The sequence below is a fragment of the Megachile rotundata genome, chromosome 10 (genome assembly GCF_050947335.1).
Source record: "Megachile rotundata isolate GNS110a chromosome 10, iyMegRotu1, whole genome shotgun sequence".
Lineage (NCBI taxonomy): Eukaryota > Metazoa > Arthropoda > Insecta > Hymenoptera > Megachilidae > Megachile > Megachile rotundata.
The window spans coordinates 15,256,110-15,275,965 of record NC_134992.1 but is presented as its reverse complement, the minus strand read 5'-3'; the positions used below and the strand labels follow the sequence as shown (position 1 = coordinate 15,275,965).

General features: G+C 40.3%; 7 protein-coding genes across 15 annotated transcripts; 3 read left to right on the top strand and 4 right to left on the bottom strand.

Moving 5' to 3' along the window:
• Window positions 1-245: 245 nt before the first annotated feature.
• Window positions 246-1,913, bottom strand: Lst8 (MTOR associated protein, LST8). Its single transcript, XM_076536038.1, has 7 exons — window positions 1,779-1,913; window positions 1,554-1,706; window positions 1,396-1,457; window positions 1,163-1,313; window positions 823-1,025; window positions 601-743; window positions 246-521 (listed from the first exon to the last, which is right to left on the bottom strand). Exons 1-7 carry the CDS (start codon window positions 1,902-1,904, stop codon window positions 397-399), a joined length of 963 nt encoding a protein of 320 aa, XP_076392153.1. The 5' UTR covers window positions 1,905-1,913; the 3' UTR covers window positions 246-396.
• A 1,687-nt stretch (window positions 1,914-3,600) lies between these two features.
• On the bottom strand, window positions 3,601-5,976 carry LOC143265216 (SAP30-binding protein). Of its 4 annotated transcripts, none has more exons than XM_076536035.1 (3): window positions 5,536-5,975; window positions 5,098-5,449; window positions 3,601-4,814 (listed from the first exon to the last, which is right to left on the bottom strand). In XM_076536035.1, the coding sequence occupies exon 3, from the start codon at window positions 4,638-4,640 to the stop codon at window positions 3,648-3,650; it is 993 nt and encodes a 330-aa protein (XP_076392150.1). In that variant the 5' UTR covers window positions 4,641-4,814; window positions 5,098-5,449; window positions 5,536-5,975; the 3' UTR covers window positions 3,601-3,647. The 4 variants fall into 4 exon arrangements, 3 of the variants coding, with proteins under 3 accessions (XP_076392150.1, XP_076392152.1, XP_076392151.1); XR_013039467.1 differs by having other exon boundaries at window positions 4,485-4,626; window positions 4,700-4,814; window positions 5,098-5,976; XM_076536037.1 differs by lacking the exon at window positions 5,098-5,449.
• Window positions 5,977-6,126: 150 nt separating this feature from the next.
• Dph5 (diphthine methyl ester synthase) lies at window positions 6,127-7,527 on the top strand. Its single transcript, XM_003702593.3, has 4 exons — window positions 6,127-6,471; window positions 6,560-6,736; window positions 6,824-7,148; window positions 7,248-7,527. Exons 1-4 carry the CDS (start codon window positions 6,337-6,339, stop codon window positions 7,478-7,480), a joined length of 870 nt encoding a protein of 289 aa, XP_003702641.2. The 5' UTR covers window positions 6,127-6,336; the 3' UTR covers window positions 7,481-7,527.
• A 20-nt stretch (window positions 7,528-7,547) lies between these two features.
• On the top strand, window positions 7,548-13,067 carry LOC105662337 (uncharacterized). Its single transcript, XM_076535991.1, has 4 exons — window positions 7,548-8,695; window positions 8,776-11,623; window positions 11,707-11,795; window positions 11,919-13,067. The coding sequence occupies exons 1-4, from the start codon at window positions 8,513-8,515 to the stop codon at window positions 12,471-12,473; spliced, it is 3,675 nt and encodes a 1,224-aa protein (XP_076392106.1). The 5' UTR covers window positions 7,548-8,512; the 3' UTR covers window positions 12,474-13,067.
• A 220-nt stretch (window positions 13,068-13,287) lies between these two features.
• Window positions 13,288-18,977, top strand: LOC100883322 (uncharacterized). Of its 2 annotated transcripts, XM_076536039.1 has the most exons (4): window positions 13,288-13,852; window positions 15,458-15,721; window positions 16,614-17,030; window positions 17,448-18,977. In XM_076536039.1, the coding sequence occupies exons 3-4, from the start codon at window positions 16,630-16,632 to the stop codon at window positions 17,956-17,958; spliced, it is 912 nt and encodes a 303-aa protein (XP_076392154.1). In that variant the 5' UTR covers window positions 13,288-13,852; window positions 15,458-15,721; window positions 16,614-16,629; the 3' UTR covers window positions 17,959-18,977. The 2 variants fall into 2 exon arrangements, with proteins under 2 accessions (XP_076392154.1, XP_003702644.3); XM_003702596.3 differs by lacking the exons at window positions 13,288-13,852; window positions 15,458-15,721 and adding an exon at window positions 16,233-16,364.
• On the bottom strand, window positions 14,142-15,976 carry Qbp-1 (Queen brain-selective protein-1). Its single transcript, XM_012283709.2, has 4 exons — window positions 15,804-15,976; window positions 15,070-15,136; window positions 14,770-14,911; window positions 14,142-14,707 (listed from the first exon to the last, which is right to left on the bottom strand). The coding sequence occupies exons 2-4, from the start codon at window positions 15,120-15,122 to the stop codon at window positions 14,513-14,515; spliced, it is 390 nt and encodes a 129-aa protein (XP_012139099.1). The 5' UTR covers window positions 15,123-15,136; window positions 15,804-15,976; the 3' UTR covers window positions 14,142-14,512.
• mRpL40 (mitochondrial ribosomal protein L40) lies at window positions 17,082-19,690 on the bottom strand. Of its 5 annotated transcripts, none has more exons than XR_013039470.1 (6): window positions 19,571-19,690; window positions 19,324-19,407; window positions 19,016-19,186; window positions 18,725-18,923; window positions 18,452-18,644; window positions 17,082-18,329 (listed from the first exon to the last, which is right to left on the bottom strand). XR_013039470.1 is itself a non-coding variant. In XM_012283720.2 (5 exons), the coding sequence occupies exons 1-5, from the start codon at window positions 19,612-19,614 to the stop codon at window positions 18,522-18,524; spliced, it is 621 nt and encodes a 206-aa protein (XP_012139110.1). In that variant the 5' UTR covers window positions 19,615-19,690; the 3' UTR covers window positions 17,082-18,521. The 5 variants fall into 5 exon arrangements, 3 of the variants coding, with proteins under 3 accessions (XP_012139110.1, XP_012139109.2, XP_076392171.1); XR_013039471.1 differs by having other exon boundaries at window positions 17,082-18,160; XM_012283720.2 differs by having other exon boundaries at window positions 17,082-18,644.
• Window positions 19,691-19,856: the final 166 nt, after the last annotated feature.

Sequence of the window (19,856 nt, the reverse complement as noted above, 5' to 3'; positions counted from 1 at the left end):
GATGGTTTAAGAAAGGAGTGCATTATTTCCTAAGAACGAGATCTTGAAATTAATTAAACGACTAAACGTTCATTATGGATAATTTAATATTTATTAACTTGATCAGAAGTTAATAAAGCAAAATAACGTTATGTGTATATTTATAAATATACTATTCGATCTACATACAGGCTTGAAAGTGCGCAGAATTATTTTAAGACTGGAATCGAAGTTATTTAATGGTATTCAAGAGAAATAAAACGTAATAAAACTGAAATAAAGATAATCTATAAAGTAGAAAAGTGGTATTTACAATACAGTACGAATTATAGATCAAGACAACTTTCGTATGTACGTATATTTACATATGAAAATACGATATTTTGCACACGAATTTAAATACGCGTAGAATGGCGATTAAGAAACGGAAAGTACTTCATCGCGAAACGCAAGAGCAGTAACTGCTTTCTGATGACCTTGATACTCTCGTTCCACTGTTCCTGTCGATACATTCCACAGTCTTGCTACACCGTCAGACGAGGCTAAATCAAACAAGACACTGAAATTAAGTACACCATGCGCGTTTTTGAGACGAGGTAAACAAAAATGCATGATTGTTACCGGTAAATATATATTGAGAATCTGCGCTAAATGCGGCATCCCAGACCCATCGTTTTGCTTCGTGTTGAAGCACTTGTACTTCGGAAAAATCGGTGGTTTTCCAAACGCGCGCAGTCTGATCAGCAGACGTGGTCACTAGAAGTCTATGCAAAATATAAAATGTTCAAATAACTGTTCGTATAAATGCATTTACGTTTAGTGTATATATTACATTTTACTTACGTGGAATCAGGACTAAATTTGCATCGAAGCGCATAACGTTTATGTGCTGAAAGCTTACGGCGCGGATTAAGTCGCGTAGGTTCTTCGCCAACACCACCTGTCAAGGTCCATATGTAACAGTAACCTTTATTACTAACCGCTGCCATGTATGTACCATCTTGATCAATCGCAATGTCCTGCACGGATACTTCGGCATCTGGTATCTGTTTAACGAAGCGATTAGTCAGATAAGGTTGGGTAAAATGAACACTGAATTGTTTTCTTGCCATGTTGCCATTACAGGTGCAACTAAATATCCGAGTTACATTCGACAAGTTTATTTTTACTATGAATTTCCTACCAATTGTTCGTTATGATCCGAACGAAGGTCCCATAAGTGTATGACACCGCTTTGGTCTCCAACTATAAGTTCAGCTTGATTAGGATGTAAACATACACAATTTACAGGTGCTGATACTTGAAATATCCTTTGGCATTGAAAACTATTTGATCTAGAATATTATTTTCTGGTTATTATAATATATAAGCATAGTTAATCACAAATTAGTATGAACTTCAATTCTAATTGTCTACCTTAGATCCCAAATACGAGCTGAACAATCTTCACCTCCGGTATACATCCATTTACCCTCTTCCTAAACACAGGGGGATGTAATATTTGTTATCATAACAAATTTTATTACAGTCAAGTTCACAATGAACATCAGTACACAAACAAATTCTAACGGCACCTGAAAACCTAAGCCTGTAATGTTCTTCGATACCCCTTCGTAATTAATAATTGGGTTCGGATTGTTGGAATTTAAATCATACATTCTTATGTGTTGATATCCAGCAGCAGCTATTACGTGCTTATCCGGAGTAATATCCAAAGCATTAACTTGCTAAAAATAAAAGGAATGTAAAACAATGATAAACGATCGCGTACAAATTAATATTAGACATTCAAATAATACCGAATCTGTATGTTCTGCGGTACGTTGACAAACTCCCGTATGAGGTTGCCATATTTTAATAGTATGATCATAGCCACCTGTTACAAGGATAACTTGTTCAGTATTGTTTGCACTGTCCCCAGTCATGAATAAAATGTGAATAGAAATGTTCGAAAATTGATGTCAACTCTTCGTATATTTTTCTTTTTATTGCAATTTTTTGTCCGTTATCAAACTTTCATAATTTCTTCTCTTTTGGTCTTTTATATAGTCGTATATTTTTGAAGTATGCAAAAGTAAATATTTATCCTTAAAAACTTCCAGGTTATGTTAATTAGACACAAGTTCTATCGCACGAAAGGTTACGTTACAATAAACAAATGCTCCACATTATGCGACATCTAGTGTTTGTATATATCGTATATGCACAGTGAAATGATAAAAGAATATTTTTTCTTAAAGGTGCAATTAGTACTGATCACGTAACAACAACTGTTCTCGATCGAGGCAAAACTACGTTTGACACGAAACTCGTATTAGGTACATATTTAAGCACACTCGCATGTATATATATATATGCATAATTTGATAATACACATAATTTATAAGCGTTTTATTTCTACTTTCGTTTCTTTTTACTTCATAACAATAAGAACAGTTTTGAATTCAAAAATATAAATATACATGTTTCTATAGTATGCGCATCAAAGTACTTTTTGCTCCAATCGAATTTTTCAAACGTAATTCTATTCATAATATGCATAAATAACGAATAAACGTGATAATTATAATTTCCATTTCAACGAGACTATAACGACTTTTCAAATTTATTAAGTAACAATCTTTATATGTACATACACACAATTAGGCTCTAGGATGACTGTTTACTAAGAAAATAAACCTTTTATATAAAAGTATTTCTAGCAATCGTTTATTTAAACTTAAAAGAGATAAAGAAACCCTAATTTTCTGGATCGATAAACATCAAGAGTTTTTCATAGATTTATAATTACAAATAATCTTAACTTTCCATTTTTTCTTTTTTTAAAGATAATTTAAACCAGAGGAATTTCGATCGATTTTTCGAAATTCTTACAATGGCAGCATATGTTACATTATATATATTTTACAACAGTATTTCAACGTTCATTAACTTATAGAAATATTTCGGGCGCATGTTCGTAACACATCTGCCGGTGCTATGTAATATGTACTACATAAAGAACCAAAATAATTTCCTTCATGTTCGAATTACTATCTTTAATTTGTCCGCAAAAAAGAATATTATTACCACAGAAGAATTACATCTAATAAAGAAAAAATTAATGTGAAAAATGAGTTGTATATTTTGAATTTGAAATAGAAAGAAAGCACGAAGGAAATCAACGCGTCGTAATAACAATTAACCGATCTTGTTTAAAAACCCTGTTTTTCCATTTTACGAATACCACACAATCCTTTCTTTTATCGAACCCTCTCTACACCTTTCTAGTAATTTCAATCGACAATTACTGATTTATCTATCCGATATAATTGTAGGTACATATAGTTTGCGGAACTATGACAGCAACATATTTTTTACGATAATTTGTTATAACGCGAGATTAGAAGCCAAATGAACATCGAATAAGAGCAGTAATCGAACATGATAAACGGGATTTACAGAAAATGTAATGTACAATACTTTATGTATGATGTATGTATGTATGTATGTATGTACGTGTGTATGTATGTATGTATAGATGTACGAACGAGCGAACGAACGCATAATTATAATCACATTTTGCGTACGCGCGCATTGATATTTATGCGATAAAACGAATAGTAAACGAAGAATGAAACGTTGCTTGTCCAAAATGAGTAATATTTACAAACGATTTACAAAGTATGTTACAGTCTTTTCTTTGGTAAAGATCCAAAAGCAGATATTACCGTTGCTTTGGTACCAGTCGCGGATGACGTCAGGGTGGTAAGAGTCGGTTGAGACAATAAAACAGTAGGCTTTACCGAAACAGTGGCTCCTGTTGCCACTTGATCCCATTTACTTTTTCTTTTCTTAGCGTCATCTTCAGTCGTGTTAGAACTATTTGGTCGTTTCGCGGTACCAGATACAATCTCAATTTTTGTCTTCTCCTTTCTGGCTTTTTCAAGTTTATCCATTTCCGCTTTCTGTACCTTGGCAAGTTCCTCGTAATAAGAATCTTTACCCCATTTAAACGGATCGAACCTATCCGGTGGATAATTGGTGCCCAGTTCGTTGATGCTACAAAACTGAATAAGTTTTTCATAAATTGATGGATTTCTGAAATCTTTTCTTTGTTGTATAACTTTGTTCATGTCCAAACCGCCACTCTCCATTTTCCTAAAAAGTTTTGTTATCTTCTCTTGTAATTCTGCAGGACACTGTCCCGGTGGCTCGGGTGGTATAGCGACGCCATACGGATCAACCTCGTTATCTGAAACTAATTGTTCTCCTTGACAAGAGGGAGAGCATTCCGTAATCGAGGAGGACCTTCCGTTTTCAAAAGGTTGTCCGTCGACCGGTGTTTGTACCACTCCCTCCTCGTCAGAGACTATTGTGTCATCAAAGTACGAAACCAATCTTTGCACCTTAGACGTCACGTCTGTTACTAAGGTGGGCGCGTTGGGCAAATCGTTACTAGACTTGCCACCGACGCTGGGAGCAACGACGGGACTATTTGAGGCTGATCTGCCAGATTTGGGACTGGTGAAAGCCTGGGGCTGACCGACTTGGGCATTATGCGGGGCGGCCCCCTGGGGAGTGTTCGAATTCTCCTGAAGGTCGTCTTCCACCCCGTCTTCGCCCTCCGAGTCGGTATAGGTGGCCGTGAGAGATGCCAGAGCAACACTTTGTACAGACATGGTTAGTTGGCTTTGAGTGTCCGCCGTACTACCAAGCAATATTTTGTGTTGGAACTCACCGGTCTAGCGTAGAGTCGTATGCCTTTTAGTTGTAGGGCTTTTACACAAATATGCCTTATTTATCAATGCTAACTATGCCCCAATGTTCGTGGAATGTTTATTACTATACCGTATCTGAAACAGAAACGATTACAAAACGTACAACTTGCCAACCAATTCTTCAATCGTATCCGACCTTAATTAAAACGAGTACGAAACGAAAATATAATCTATCGCAACGAATAAGTAGAGTTTTTCTTGCACAGTGAACTCGTACTTCTTTTCAATCTAAAAGATACTAACTTTCGATGATATCCTTTCCATACTGTCATAACAATTACGCGCACAATAAATTTTTTCTTTAAAGAATACGTATGTGTACATAGATTAGGTTTTCGTCACGAGAGAGCGTACTTACCGGAAGACAAATTTTCGTTCATTCCGCGCACGTTGCCTCTGATTGGTTTTCATATCCTTCCCAATGAAAAGTGACGAACATGCGCGTTTACTATGTTCGCGACGCCCAGCGAACATATCCACTGATTTTTTTGCTTAGTATATTCCACGGTGTTTCTATTTACTTACATGCTCCGTAATTTGTCGTCGCTTCTTTCCGCTATTCATATATTATTTTGTCTACCTTGTACGCGTAACCGCGAAGCAAGAAGCAGATCGCCGCCACACTGGTGGGAAGTTGGAAGAGTCTCTTCCTCAACTGTTCTGAATCGAGTCGAGATGCGCAAAACAAGTATACTCTCTCGTGACAGGAACTAGTATAGGATTTACGAACAAATGACAACCATAGTAGGTTATGTTCGGGTAGCGTTGCAAATTCTGCGTCGTGACCATTACTAACCTGTTTATCCGAATTTATAATCCTTTCGGTTACACTATACCTGATTCGTCGGTCATCGCGCTAAACTTACGACATTCGACTCCGATCGATTACTAATTCCTAAACGAAAAATATCGTATCGCCGTGTATGCGTATCGCAGCGTATTTTAACGTGAAGTTTCTAAATTTTTTACGAGTTAACACCGATACGCGTGCGCAATAATGCTGGAACGTTAGACGTGGGATACGTGCTACTATCGAAATGCTTGTAAAAACGATCAGTTCTCTAACGCAACTTTCATTTATTTTTTTTACGCTTTCTCGGTCTTCTGTTTTATCGCTAGCCCTCTTTATGTTCGATAAATGTTCGGTAATGTTAACATACGTAACAATCACACGTCGTATTCATAACAACTTGTAGCCATGACCCATACAATTATGGATATCCTTGGCCATTGGTCCACAATGTAGGCAGACAGCGATCCTATCGAGAAAAGTTCAACCTAAATCTAAAGAACAGAGACATATGGATAGGTGTGCTCTCTTTCTCTCTTTCTCTCTCATATATACCGAAGGAAATAAAGAAGGATAACTAAAACGTGAGATTATAAAAAAAAAAAAGAAATTACTTTAGAACTATCCCATATACTTGACATTTGTACTATTACCAAAGAGTAGAGACATTTCTGTTTCATTTGTGTGTTTATGTTGGTACACGTGAATTTTATATCCTAACCTATTCCTAATGTTTCGGTTTTCGGCTTTCTCACTTAGCGTAAAGAAACATTGTGCAAAGAAATGCGAAAGAAATATTCGTAAAAAATGTTTTACATAATTGGCTTAGGTATTGGCGATGCTACGGACATCACTGTAAAAGGTCTCGAGATCGTTCGAACATGCGATCGTGTCTATTTGGAGTCGTACACGTCGATTCTTGCGGTTGGTCTCGAAGAATTGGTAGGTAAGCAATAACAGTAGTAATAATACGACGATCAACGATAACGATAACGTTAATGTTACATATTCTTATTTCTTGTTCGATTAGGAGCGATATTATGGACGTCCGATTTTGTCGGCCGATAGAGAATCTGTCGAGAACAACGCGGATGAAATACTACCGAAAACCGAGGAAGAAAACGTTGCTTTTCTAGTGGTCGGTGATCCATTCGGTGCTACCACGCACTCGGATTTGATATTACGTGCTCGAGAAAAAAACGTGAAGGTAAACGTAGAAAAATAAGGCTTCAAAACAGTAATTAAAAAGGCGATTGTAACTCTTATTGACAAAAGGTATCATTATTTTATTTAGGTGAAAGTAATTCACAATTCTTCCATTATAACCGCGGTTGGTTGTTGCGGTTTACAGTTGTATCGTTTCGGAGAAACTGTTTCCATTCCATATTGGAGCGAAAATTGGCGACCAAATAGTTTCTACGAAAAAATTTTATCCAACAGACGTAGAGATTTACATACACTTTGCCTATTGGATATCAAAGTGAAAGAGCCTACCCTAGAAAGCATCGCGAAGAAGAAGAAGGAATATGAGCCGTCACGATTTATGAGCGTTTCGGAAGCTGCTACTCAATTGATGGAGATATTGGAAGAAAGTAATAATAAAGTCGAAGAGGAAGGAGGTAAATAGCGAATAATACTAATCTAGTTATCGTCGTGTTGAAAGTTATAATTTTTCAACAAACTTGAACAATCTATGTACAAGGTTTATCATTTCTTAGACATTGACAAATCTAGCGCCGTCGTGGGTTTAGCTCGAGTAGGATGGGACGATCAACGCATATTAGTTTGTTCGCTGGAGAGGATGAGTTCTGCCGATCTGGGGCCGCCACTTCATTGCTTAGTCGTTCCCGCCCCAACATTGCATCCTCTCGAATCAGAGTTTCTAACGATGTACACGTTAGACGAAGAATCGTTGGACGACTCAACACGACACGAAATACCTTTGAAATAAAGACGAATGATCAAGTTGTTAAAAATAAAACTATTTTCTAGTAAAAATAGCGTTTTATTTCGTAGACCATTTCTCGTATTACATTGTCGCTGTGTCGTTTTTACATCGGTCGTGTTTACAGTCGAGACCGAAGCGATCACTGTAGAATCAGAGTGAACGTTTACCGTGTATCCCATACGAATGCCTAGTTTATCGAACAATTGATATTTCCGGCGCAATTGCGACAGGTATTCGGTGATTATTTAAGTAGGAAAGATTCCATGGACTGTTTCGAACGCGTCGATATTAATTTTTCAGCTGGTTGAAGCATATATTTAAAGAGAATCAATGCGGTGCTACACGATACCAAGATTTTTGCTCGTTGCTTCGAAAGGAAGAAGAAAATACTTAATAGGTATACTCGGAAAAGTAAATAACGTGGGAAAAATGATGAAAGGAGAAAAAATCCGTGCGAAACTCTGCCGAAACGTTCGACAAATATCGGAAGATATTCGAAAAGAGAGAGATAAAAGAAAAAGAATTTATTACTACGCAACAGATTCTATCGAAAAATGAAGAAAGAATGCAGCGAGCGAACATGGTAAACGTGGAATATAACGCGGTCGACGTAGAGACACGATCGATCGAAGGCTTTAGGGGTTGCGAAGGTAGTTAGAGCGTTAAGGTTACCAGAGTGTTCCGTTCCGCTCCGTTCGTAACCGAGCTCGTCGGACTAAAAACGAACATTAGGATTAAATTAATTTGGACGATACGTGACCGTCGAGTGGCCTGGAGCGGTAAGAAAGCGACAAGAACACCGAAGAAACCGGGTAGGTGCGTGCTCATGGGATCGATATTACGCGTTCGTAGTAAACGATTAAATTTTTCCATTTAATCGGTGCGATAACGTTCTCTTCGTGAACGCGTTATTCTCCTGTACCTTCACGTATTCTCAAAGTTTCGTTGCAGCGATTCGGCGGTAAATAACGTAACCGGTAACAGACAAGTAGATGCACAGAAACGGCGCGAGGAAGAAAAAGCGTCAAGTCCAGAATGTCGGGAACAGGATACATAATTGGTCCACAAATACCTGAAGGTTTAGCTACGATCGTCGAAGGGCTTGCACGAGAAATCTTGCGTCATCGACCCACGGATGTTTACGGGTTCGCGGCTCGTCACTTCGAAGAATTGATGAAGCTGAGAGAAAAGGAGCGCAACATCGAAATCGTTCCGCAGGTACTCGACGACAAATTATTCCGACAAATTAACCGATTATCCGGTTGTCACGATTTTTCCTTTTGTTTCCGATTCGCAAGATTTCTTATTTGGCGGAGGAAACGGCAGCGACGAAGAAATTAACGACACCGTTCGTAGCGAGGAACGCGCAGCCGAGTAAACGGAAAGAAGCAACGATCGAATGCGGTTGGTCGATTGGACGAACCGTTAAAGTATTTAAGAAGCATGGATTCGGAAGGGAGCTAAAATACGTAAACGTTAAGGACGTCAAAGAGGTGAAAAAAGAGCAAACGGATAAAGAGAAAAAGATTGATTATTCGGAGATTCGATGGGGTTCGAATCGATGCGTTCGATCGTCGTCCGTTGGAGATCTGCAGGGAGAAAAGATCGAGACCGGGGAAGAGATAGAAAAGACGATGGAAGAGAGAAAGAAAGATGCGAGAAAGGTGAAACGGCGGGAATACGAAAGCGTCGTCTCGAGACGACGGAAGGACGCCGGCGAAATCGAAGGTGGATTGATCGAAAAGGCGGACGAAACTCGTGGGCAGACGGTCGTTCGAAGAAGAAGAAGAAGTCGATCGGTCGCGAACGACGGCGAACAATCGAAACGGAAGGTGTCGACGACGGAGGAGGAAACGCGAGAGCGAAAACGGCCGGCAACCGCTACCGAGCGGAGAAGCAGCTTTCGAACGACCGCTCAAACCGAATCGGCGGCTCAGCGAGAAATCGGCTCCGAGTGGGACACTAATCAGCCGAGAGAAAGAAAAAAATCGCATCCGGAAAAGAACGGAAAAGAATCGAAAAATAATTACGAGAGAAAAAGAGACGAAGAAAACGTCGTTTCATCGTCTGTTGAAAAGGATCATTCGGAGTCTTTGATCGTTCTTCCGTCGGTCGTTAGCAGACAATCCTGTAAGAAATGTACAACGAACGAAAAACCCGAGTCCGAGGAAACAGCTGCTCCACACAGTTTGGTTTTACCCCCGATCTCGACCGATTTCTCCAAGACGATTCGAGCAGAGAACGACGTAACGTTACCGTCTTTGACGCATGGACCGAGAACTTGGGACGACGAACGGCTGAACGACATCGTCCATAAGAAAAATTCGTGGCTTACGGAAGAGCAGGATCGCGAAGACGAAGACGAGATCGTCGTTTTGTCCGGGAGCAGCATCGTCGAGCGAGATGCCGAGCAAACAACGAGACATTCCGAAGAAATAGAAAATCTGGAATACTCGAATTCGCGGGAAATCGAGCAAGTGTTCAAGGATAGTTTAAACGTTACTCCCGATTCGATCGAATGTTCGCAGAGATCGGATTCGTTGGAACGTCTGCAAGACGAAAACGAGTCTAAGACCGTGACCGATCACGAGCAAACGATGACGGACGAACGAAACGAATCGAACGAGCTTAAACGAAAGTTGATGGAAATAGAAACGGTAGAAAAAATGATCGAAAACACATTGGTTTCCTCTGGAACGGCTGTAAACTCTAATGACGTACTCCAAGTAGAGTTTCCGATTGGATTTCGGGTAGATTCGGATACAGATACTGTTTCCGTAACCGAGACGAAGGAAAAGGCAAACTTGGAAAGAATCGAAAGATCGTCTGTAGAGGGAGTTGCCGAAAATGTCGAGAACGTCGACGAGGAGGATGTCGAGGATACGAGAAATATCGAACAAGGGGAAAATAATGATAAGGACGATTTTCAGATCGACGAGGCTGCGACAGTAACCGAACCGAACTCTGCTGCTTCTTCGAATATTTCTCCCGTGAATACAGATATCGATCGGTCAAACGTCGTGGTCTCAGCTTCGATTCCGGTCCCGCTATCGGAATATTCTTCGGCAAAGAGCGATCCTTCGTGTTACGTTCTTTCGGAAGGCTCTCCTTGCGAAATACCGGAATCGGTAACGACCGTAATTATCCCGGACAAAAATATTCGAAACGATGAGATTTTCCAGTTCGAGGAAAAGGAACCGTTCGGAGATCTCGTGTATTCCGAAGCCTTCGAATATTCGACGAGCATCGACGCTGGTGTTTTCGGCGAAATAACGGATGCCGTCGATCGAATGACCTTGAAAATAGAAGACCTTGAGAATATTAACGAAGAAGAGGAAAGCGAACGGGAACGAGATCTCGAAAGCGATCGAAAAACGAAATTATCCAGCAACGTTTCGGATGATTTGGAAAAGAGATCGGAAGATATAATACCGAATGCCGGCGTTCCGGATGAGAATGGGAAAGAAAATATCGAAGCGACGCATATAGAGACTCGTTGCGCCGAGAAGAGCGACGAGACAGAAAACGGAACTCCTCTATCTTTGGTCGAAAGCGGACCGTACGTACCGGAATTGAATTTGGATTCTCTCAGAGACGTAACGAACTCTTGTTTGGGAATTAGCGACTCGGTAACCGTCGAAGATCGGTTCCGTGTAACGAAGAAAAGGAACCAACAAGAGATCGGTGATAACAGTCTGCGCGAAGGAGAAAACACTTTGTCTTCGTTCGATACGCTGCCCTCGGAAGAGAAAGCGAGCCTCGACGAAGACGAAAATGGTTATCGGGACTCGAAAACCATCTCCGATCGTAGAAGACAACGAACCGACGAAACTGAGTCAAGGGACCACAGGTTCTCTCCTCGCGAACCTGCAGACAATTCGTCTAACATAGAGGAGGAAATTGCGCAAGAATTAATAAAAAATTTGAATCTGGAGGTTCCGGAACAATTCAACACGGATACGAACGACTCCAGTTTGTCCAATTCAGTTTGTACGAAAACAAACACGGAGGAAAGAGACAAGGGCCAGAGCTTGAAGGAAACGGAGGACGAAGATGGAAAGAACTCGACTCGATCGACCGAGACAATCGATCGAATTACCGGCGAAAAAATTTCGAACGAAAATTTCGGAACAGCCATTAAAACACGTAAGTGTCGTCGTTAAAGGATAAGTCTATAGGTATGTTGCAGGACATACGAAGTTCACCAAACCTAACCGTGTATTTTTTAGAAAAAGATCAATCGGAAGCCGATGAGCAACGAATCCAATCGACGATAACTTTAAACGTAGCGTCTCCTTCTACACCGAAACACACACAGGCGAGTCTTTTTATATAATTATCGCTTATTCGATCGTTACAAATTATCACGGTATATATTTCATTTTTTGCTTTGACATATCGAAGAAACACGAAAAAACTTGTGTTTTTGCTTATTCTTCAGAAACAAGTAGGAGATCCAAAGATCGAAAATGGAAACAGAGGCGGTTTATGGCATACAAGCGAATTTCACGATTCTTTACCGTTGCCTATACCTCATACTCCAAAGATCTTTTCCATCACGGACGATCTCGCATCGAGCATTATACGAAGTATGACAATGGCCACGATATCAACAAAGACAACGACGACGACGACGACGACGACGGCGACGCATCCCTGGTCGGTCGTTGAACCAAATCGTATCGGATCATTGAGACCGCAGCAGCCTCCTCCTCTTTATTACGCGATCAATCTTTCGAAAGATTTGCGGTCGCTCGAAACGAAATTATCCTTCATTGATTCCTCTTTAAATGTTCTACCTTGCATCGTCCGAGTCGAACCCTTTGTCGATGACACGAGCAACGCGAACAGTATTTCGTTCACGGGGAATATCTTGGACTCTGATACCGATGATCTCCGTGAACCGTTAGCGCTGGATGACGAAGAACCAAAGCAATCGATCGTTATAGAAGAAATTTCAACCGACGACGAGAAGGAGAACGACGATGGACGTTAGTACTACGAATGAAGGGAGAGTAAGAACAGAGGGAGAAGGAGGAGTAACCACTCAGAACCCTATAAATAGTAACTATAATGAGTAACTGTACTCGATTAATTAATTCGATAGTGTTTCGGGTGAAACGGTATTAGCGATATTATAGTGCACCGGGTGTAAGCCTCGCTCGAACAGCGAGATCTATGATCGGGAAGACGCATGCGCGAACGAGAATAAGCGAATAACCAGCCAGTTACGTATATTATTCTCGATGAACGAGTTAGAGTTAGGCGATTGCTACGGTATCGTGATATTCGTGTACATCCATGTTCGAACTGTCTCTCCGCGGCACCGTTGTCAGTCTATCTCGTGCTGCGCGAAGCGTCGCAGACGTTTCAAAGGTTTTTACAAGTTCGTAATAGTCGCATGCGTCGATGAGCTTCGCGATTCGCTCCTGATCTGCCCGGATAGACAGAAGCGAAGATTAAATGTATTTTTAAGCTGGTTATGCAGCAAGATTGTACGGAAGGCGAGAACGAAAGAAATGGAAAGACGCGACGAATCGGATTCGTGTGATCGAGAATACGAACGATACGGAGGCCGAGGACAGCTTGTCGAAGAGAAACGAAAAGAAGAAGAATCATCGATCCCGAAGAAACCGAACTCGATCAGGCAAGAATCGCTGGAAGAAAAATCGGCGATTAAAATTCAAGCTCGAGTGCGTGGATATTTGGTACGAAAGAAACAGCAAACGGCTCGGTTGGCCGCGACCAAGATCCAAGCGGGTTTTCGAGGCTTCAAAACCAGGAAGCTGTTGAAGCAAACCGAACAATAACAAGCCTACGGTTATTTGTTTGCTGGTTAACCACGTAAATTTTTCGACCGCGTTCTCGAGATGCAACATGCTTCGAAGCTAAGCGAGATAAATAAAAGTAACCCATCTGCAACGAGTAAACGTTCTTCGCGTTTAGTCGACGTCTTTTCTTTTTTATTCTTTTATTTCCGTTATTTTCCGAATATTTCTTGAAACGTAACTTTTTCGCAAAACGAAACTCGTCACCGCAGCGTCTCACGGTTGGATCCTCGGCATCGTATCGTTGGCATCGTTGGCATCGTTGACCATGGCATTTCTCTTCGTAACGAATCCATAATTATCGAGAAACAATCGAAATAGCATTCGCGACTGGCGTGTCGACGTTGGCAATAACGTTGCCAACCACTATTGCGACCGACCACTCTACCAGAATATTCATCAGTCGATCGTTAATCGTCCAACGGCAATGTTTTAGCGATACTCGTTCGCCATACAACCTAACCGCATAACGTATCTTTTAATGATATTTTCCACTGCAGAACTACCGCTTACTTTCGAGCATCGAGCATCGATTTTAATCTCCGAGGTAGGCAAAATAATTCCTATACACCTACGTTAATTATACTGTAACATAACACAACACGAGATGCAAGTATTTTGAGCTTTCGAAACGTTGATCGCGTCAGACTGTTCGCTGTCCGAGTAGCACGAGTCGACGAGTATCCAGAAATCGTTTTCACGGTTCTGTTTACATACACGTATGTTGGATACCGAATCGATTTTGTGTCGAACAAAAACGATTAGTTTCTCTGGAAAGATTAGGGGGTCGGAAGAAATGTCCGAGTACGCACGCGAAATGATAAACAGTAGGCAAGTGGAATTTCTAACGTTCAGTTTTTATTTAAAAAATAAAGGGGGATAATTAGATTAGTTCGTAGAGCATCGGAACCGTGATAGATTCATCTTTCTTACACCTCTTACGAACTTTCGGTCGATCGCACGCGGTAGACAGTTTTTCGAAGTTTAACCGAAACATCTAGCTAGCACTCTAGCAGATACTAGTGAAACAGAAAATAAACCTATTCTCTTCCCCGTATACATACGGTCCCCGTATATGTACTTATTTTCATAGTCGGAAAACGTTCGAATCTTTCGCTTTCGTAGTCGGTTATATTTGTCGGCTTTTTTACGATAAATATACATACGCGCGTATATCCATCTATCTATCTATCTATCTAATCTAAGTTTACATGGCAGTAGGCAATCTTCCAAATCTATCGAAATGAGGAAGTTGTACGATCGAATCGGGTAAACAGGGATCCTTCTTCGAACATTCGAACTCTTCGGAACTGCAACCGGTACATTTGTTGCAATTGCAATACATGCCTTCGCCGCACATGCCAAACAGATCCCTGGGCCCTCCGCACGTCTGATCGGGACCCTGCGAAAATAATACTTATCGTTAATAGCTCGAATCGAGAATTCGTTACGCGAATCACTCGCCTTCGCGCACTGTGGAACTCCGCACGCGAGGGACATCACCACGCCGAATTCGCATTTGTCGCAAGAATCACCGCAGCTCTTGCACAACTGTCCGAAATTTGCCCGTTGCCTGATCGATGGGTATCCAAAGCATCTATCGTACCTGCGAGTGATAACGTTATCGTTATTACGCGCCTCCGTCTTCGTTTTCATTACCGTAACTTTTATTCGCTATATAGGATCAATTCTCGAAACTTTGTAGATAGGAAACGTAAAGAACAAGACGAACATTAGCGAAACGTTACAATTAGAAATTCTTACAGAAGGACAACCACCAGCAACGTGACTACAGAGACAGCGTGGATACCGGACATTTCGCTCGATAGACCTGAAACAAAATTTATTATTACTATTCTCTATCGTGAAAATATATTAGAAACTAGCGTCTCGACTCAGCTACAAACAAAATACATCCCTCCTCGTTTTTTTCTAATAAACTAACGAACGTTTTCCTAACAATAACGGAAATATATCCGCGTTGATCGTTATAGACTTAAACATTGGAAATTGAACACACGATTCCGTGACATCGTCAACGATCGAAGCGACAGTTTCGATTCCATGCTAAATTTGAAAGCAAAGTGTTCGGAAAGACTTGGACAAAGATAATCTGCTTTATGCATACATGTATCCTTTTTTATATTTTCAGGACAATGAACATAGCGAGAGGGCGCGGCGCGACGCGAAGTCGCTTTAGGCCGAGTTGCCGATGATCGATCAAGACGTCAGACGGAACAACCGTACCGAGTATTCGTACTTTGAGTACAGTGCTCCTTTCGTCTACTAAATCGTTAGATAAACGATACTCTTTCCGTCTTACTTTTATAAAACGATACTTTTATCGTTACCTATTCTTCTACGACTAGTTCTAAAGATTCTTCGATATCTGCCGTATCGAAAGATTTCCTCCGAGGTACGCGATTCTATACTCTTACGCGGTTCTCCTACTTATTCGCCGCCTCCACTTTCTTTTCGAATACGAATTCGATGCTCACCCGAACAACGGATAGATTCCAATTTAGTATTTTTCCGCTCTCTCTACTCCGTGCTCTTTACCCGGTGCTCTCTATTCGAGGAATAGAAAGGGCGAGAACGCGAAAACACGAATCCGCGAAGACGGAAGGACGTTGAATGTGCCATTGAAGCTGAGTGCGCTTTGTTTTATAGGAACGAGAAGAAAGGGTACGGAGAAAAGCGAGGAAATGGTGGGGAACAGGGGGTTGAAGAACCTTCGTCGGTGTATTTGTTAACGGTTTTCCCTCGCGATCGACATGATCTTGGTTGCCGTGCGAAATCCTCGCTTCTCGTCCTAGTTAACCCCCGTGTGTCGTAAACGTCCGTTGTCCTTCCAAGCCTGTCTTTCCCTCTTTGCATCAATTCCCTCGACAGACATCTATTAATATGCAAATTTTCTTGACGGGTAGTTACCAGAAACGACGATGGTCATTCATCGGCCCGTTACCCGCCTTCGTTATGCGCCATTAACGAGCTTGCTAAATCGAATTACCGACCACTCGTCGTCGCGTCGATCTGTTCGTGAATACGATGTACCTTAGGTAAGATCCCCTCGTTTATTCCTCCGTGGATACCAAAATTCCTCCAATAGCTATTTATTTAATTCTAACTTATCCAAAATAATATCCATCATATCTATTCCCCGCTACTGACGACTACTTTGCGTAAGTAAAGTAAAGGAAGCGACTTTGAAAATACGCGTTTACTCGTAAGAGGGACGGAGGCGAGTAGAGAGGAAGAATCGATGAAAATGCTTTATTTTCGATTTGTACGATGTTTCTTTTCTATAGAGGTACTGGCAACGCGATGATTTGGCAACGCTCGAGCGCGCATTTCCTACGATTTTACCGTTTAATCGATCGAGCAGAAGTCCTTTTCCTCAATGCCAAGAACATCTCTACGATAACCAACCAGATAATATTTCTGATGCTGGCCGATCGCGCTTTTGTACCGGAATCGAAAATGACCTGTCTCTACACCCTGATGTTTTACAACGTGATCGCTTACTGTATCACCTACGTTAAGGAATTGATAGATAAAGAAGATTGGTCGCCGTACGTCACTCTCACCGAAAGATCCAAAATTAGGCATCTGGCTATGTCCGCGACCAAAATAGTACTCGAATGGACCAAAGCCGTCACCTTTGTCGTAACGCTTACATTTCTGCTTCTCGTTTTCGGTTTGGAACAAGGTCTTGAACATTACAAGTAAGTAACAACCATTTACTTACCCGATTACCCAAAATGAACAAATTCAAATTTTCGATCTACGTACACATACTGTATTTATTTTCTTTTATTTACACACGTATACATACATATAAAATATAATGTAATACAGTCTGGTGGTAACTTTACAATATCTTGCGATTACAAAAATCTACGTACATACGTAAATTCCACGCCACAATAGAATTATTTCGAATTTAAACGAATTCGAAGATCGAGTTGTTCTTTTTAAAATAGAACTATATTTTCTTATTCGGATCATTTTATTAGCTTCGAAGATTCGCGAGAAAGGAGATTTCTACGATTATAATTGCGTTCGAATGATCCGAATAAAATACGATTCCATTAGATGAAAAATATAGCAATCGCGATAATATACGTAACGTACTGTTATAGACCATCGACGGTTTACACGGTAGTAACGTGGACCTATTATGCGACGACGGAAAAGATCTTCGCCGAGATGTTCCCATCGATTTTGAAACTTCTTCGGTTGGACATGTTCGAAAGCCTCGAAGAACTTTATGCTCCGGTAATGTTAGGATCATTTACCGTTCTTACATCGATGATATTCATCTTGATACTTGTACCGAAAACATCCTGGAGCTTCTTATTGGTCGCTACCTATGTGAACGTTTATTTGAAAACGAAAGATCTCGTGCAACGATCCGGTGCTGCATTGAAACGCGAGCGAGGTATACTGAATCGCTACAGAAAAGCGACGCTTCGAGAAATTCAACGATTCGACGATGTTTGCGCTGTATGCCTTTGTAACATGACCAAAGCAAGAGTAACGCCTTGTTCGCATCTCTTTCATGCCGACTGTTTACGACAATGTTTGAAGACCATCGATGCTTGTCCCATATGTAAAAGACAATTAAAATGCGAAACGATATCGTCCCGCTGATCCAATTTACCTTTTCTACGAAACGTTTCGCGCATATCGGATTACCATATATTAAGCCACTAACGCCTTTCGTCTCGCTTCAATTTTCAACTTTATCGCTATAAAGTTGAAGAACCTAGTAATTTTCGTCTAGTTTATCTATCGCCTCTCCACGACGTCCAATCGAAATCACCGTCGCTCATCGACCGCTTGTATTTTCTTTCTATCCAAAACAAGAGTCATCGACTAGTGAATATACACGTACCAAGAATTTTCTTACTTTTTAACATAGGTATCTTTATTCGAGTAGCTACATGCTTTATCGAATCAACTTGGACGCGAAATTTATGTAACGCTGTACTATGGATGTATCAATATCGATCATGCAACTTCTATAAACACATAATTTTCATTTTTTTATCAATCATACTCTGCATACTTTCAATAGGAAAGAAACAACAAAAAAAATAGTTTTCTCGTTAAACACGTTTACAGCGATTATGCGAAACTTTACCTCTTTTACGTTCCCCTGTAATGGTTTAATCGAAAACTGTCTATGCTAGTACACGACTGCTTCCGCCGTTTTACGTTTCTCCTAGGTACTTGACAGTAGTTTCTGTGTATTCACCATCAGGACTGTCGTAATCGATTATCGGTGGAGTGTATAATGGCCCAGTAGCGTTATACGGCAAATACTGATTGTCGAACTGTAACAATTTAACAAGGTCAAATCAGAATGTATATCTGGCTCCATTTTTAATCCATAATCACCGATATAACTACATACTTCTACCGCTTTTTCGTAAAGCTCCGTCGATGCAGCTTTCAATTCTTTTAGCGCGTTTTCTTGCGATAACATTATGGATTTTATAATCCGCGAGTTCCTTAACCATTGGTCTTTTTTATATTTCGCCCATTCCTTCTCTAACGATTGTCTATTCCTAATTTCTTCGATCGACAACGGCATAGTATCACGGGATCTTTGGCTAACAGACATTTGATGTTACAAGTAGTTACAAATAAAATATTATTTGCGTATACGTAACGTATTTCGTCTATTTGCCTTACGCGAACCTACTGTTTCTTATTAGCTAGTTCAGCTTGAACATCTATTTCCATGATCGGTTTCATTATGCCAGAACGTTTTTCCAAACGACGAATCTGTTTCTCCAGTTTCTTCTTCCTCTTTTCTTCTCTAGCTCTTAGGATCGCAGGATCTATTCGTTTCTTCTTTCGAAGCGGTTCTGCTCTACGAAACAAAAGTATCTCATAAAACATCTACCGTATCTACGACACAGTAATATCAAGGTACATTGTTGATATACTTTCGAAAACTTTACGATTAATTAATTTTCAATGACACCAGAATTTTTAAATTTTACTTACAAAAGTACGGACGTCGCTCGGAAATATAACGGATGTATATAAGTAGAAACGTTACGTACGTTTTTATAAGAGTGCAGAGGTAACCTGAAACGAGAAACGAATATATCGCAAGATAAAATTACTTTTTTCTCTCTTCTAACAATTACCTGAGTATATTTATCGCGTTCCACATGTTAATCATTCTTACAAATGTATCGTTTAAATATTAATTCTTTCTCTTAATTAATAATTTTCGTCTTCTTTTCACCTCCGAACTATACAATACAAATACTCTCGCACGTGCATAGCCATGGAATACTCGTATCATAGACACATGGATATGTACTCGACTGCAAATTTCGTTTTCTTCGGGAAAATGGCTACCAATACCAATGGAAACAAATTCCTATGACCCATGTACTTGCACCGCGTTCATGCGCAATTCGAACCTGAAACATAACCTCATTATTTGTTGATAATTATCGGTGATGCAAAATTTGTTGATAATTATTGTAGATTATTCGTATAATATGTACTGCTATTTATTATGAATG

What these genes read in the sequence shown, in the direction of transcription:
- LOC143265216 (XM_076536035.1), bottom strand. Translation starts at nt 4,640, where the DNA reads ATGTCTGTACAAAGTGTTGCTCTGGCATCTCTCACGGCCACCTATACC.
- LOC105662337 (XM_076535991.1), top strand. Translation starts at nt 8,513, where the DNA reads ATGTCGGGAACAGGATACATAATTGGTCCACAAATACCTGAAGGTTTA. An exon ending in ACATCGAAATCGTTCCGCAG is followed by an intron (nt 8,696 to 8,775) that starts GTACTCGACGAC and finishes CCGATTCGCAAG; the next exon opens with ATTTCTTATTTGGCGGAGGA. An exon ending in CGGAACAGCCATTAAAACAC is followed by an intron (nt 11,624 to 11,706) that starts GTAAGTGTCGTC and finishes TGTATTTTTTAG; the next exon opens with AAAAAGATCAATCGGAAGCC.
- Qbp-1 (XM_012283709.2), bottom strand. Translation starts at nt 15,122, where the DNA reads ATGTCCGGTATCCACGCTGTCTCTGTAGTCACGTTGCTGGTGGTTGTC. An exon ending in TTGCTGGTGGTTGTCCTTCT is followed by an intron (nt 14,912 to 15,069) that starts GTAAGAATTTCT and finishes TATCACTCGCAG; the next exon opens with GTACGATAGATGCTTTGGAT. An exon ending in GAGTTCCACAGTGCGCGAAG is followed by an intron (nt 14,708 to 14,769) that starts GCGAGTGATTCG and finishes TTATTTTCGCAG; the next exon opens with GGTCCCGATCAGACGTGCGG.
- Dph5 (XM_003702593.3), top strand. Translation starts at nt 6,337, where the DNA reads ATGTTTTACATAATTGGCTTAGGTATTGGCGATGCTACGGACATCACT. An exon ending in CGGTTGGTCTCGAAGAATTG is followed by an intron (nt 6,472 to 6,559) that starts GTAGGTAAGCAA and finishes TTGTTCGATTAG; the next exon opens with GAGCGATATTATGGACGTCC. An exon ending in TAAAGTCGAAGAGGAAGGAG is followed by an intron (nt 7,149 to 7,247) that starts GTAAATAGCGAA and finishes ATCATTTCTTAG; the next exon opens with ACATTGACAAATCTAGCGCC.
- LOC100883322 (XM_003702596.3), top strand. An exon ending in CAAGGTCTTGAACATTACAA is followed by an intron (nt 17,031 to 17,447) that starts GTAAGTAACAAC and finishes GTACTGTTATAG; the next exon opens with ACCATCGACGGTTTACACGG.
- Lst8 (XM_076536038.1), bottom strand. Translation starts at nt 1,904, where the DNA reads ATGACTGGGGACAGTGCAAACAATACTGAACAAGTTATCCTTGTAACA. An exon ending in TTACAGGCTTAGGTTTTCAG is followed by an intron (nt 1,458 to 1,553) that starts GTGCCGTTAGAA and finishes CCCTGTGTTTAG; the next exon opens with GAAGAGGGTAAATGGATGTA. An exon ending in AAATTTAGTCCTGATTCCAC is followed by an intron (nt 744 to 822) that starts GTAAGTAAAATG and finishes TATTTTGCATAG; the next exon opens with ACTTCTAGTGACCACGTCTG.
- mRpL40 (XM_012283719.2), bottom strand. Translation starts at nt 19,614, where the DNA reads ATGGCTATGCACGTGCGAGAGTATTTGTATTGTATAGTTCGGAG. An exon ending in TTGTATTGTATAGTTCGGAG is followed by an intron (nt 19,408 to 19,570) that starts GTGAAAAGAAGA and finishes TTCTCGTTTCAG; the next exon opens with GTTACCTCTGCACTCTTATA. An exon ending in GAACTAGCTAATAAGAAACA is followed by an intron (nt 18,924 to 19,015) that starts GTAGGTTCGCGT and finishes AATGTCTGTTAG; the next exon opens with CCAAAGATCCCGTGATACTA.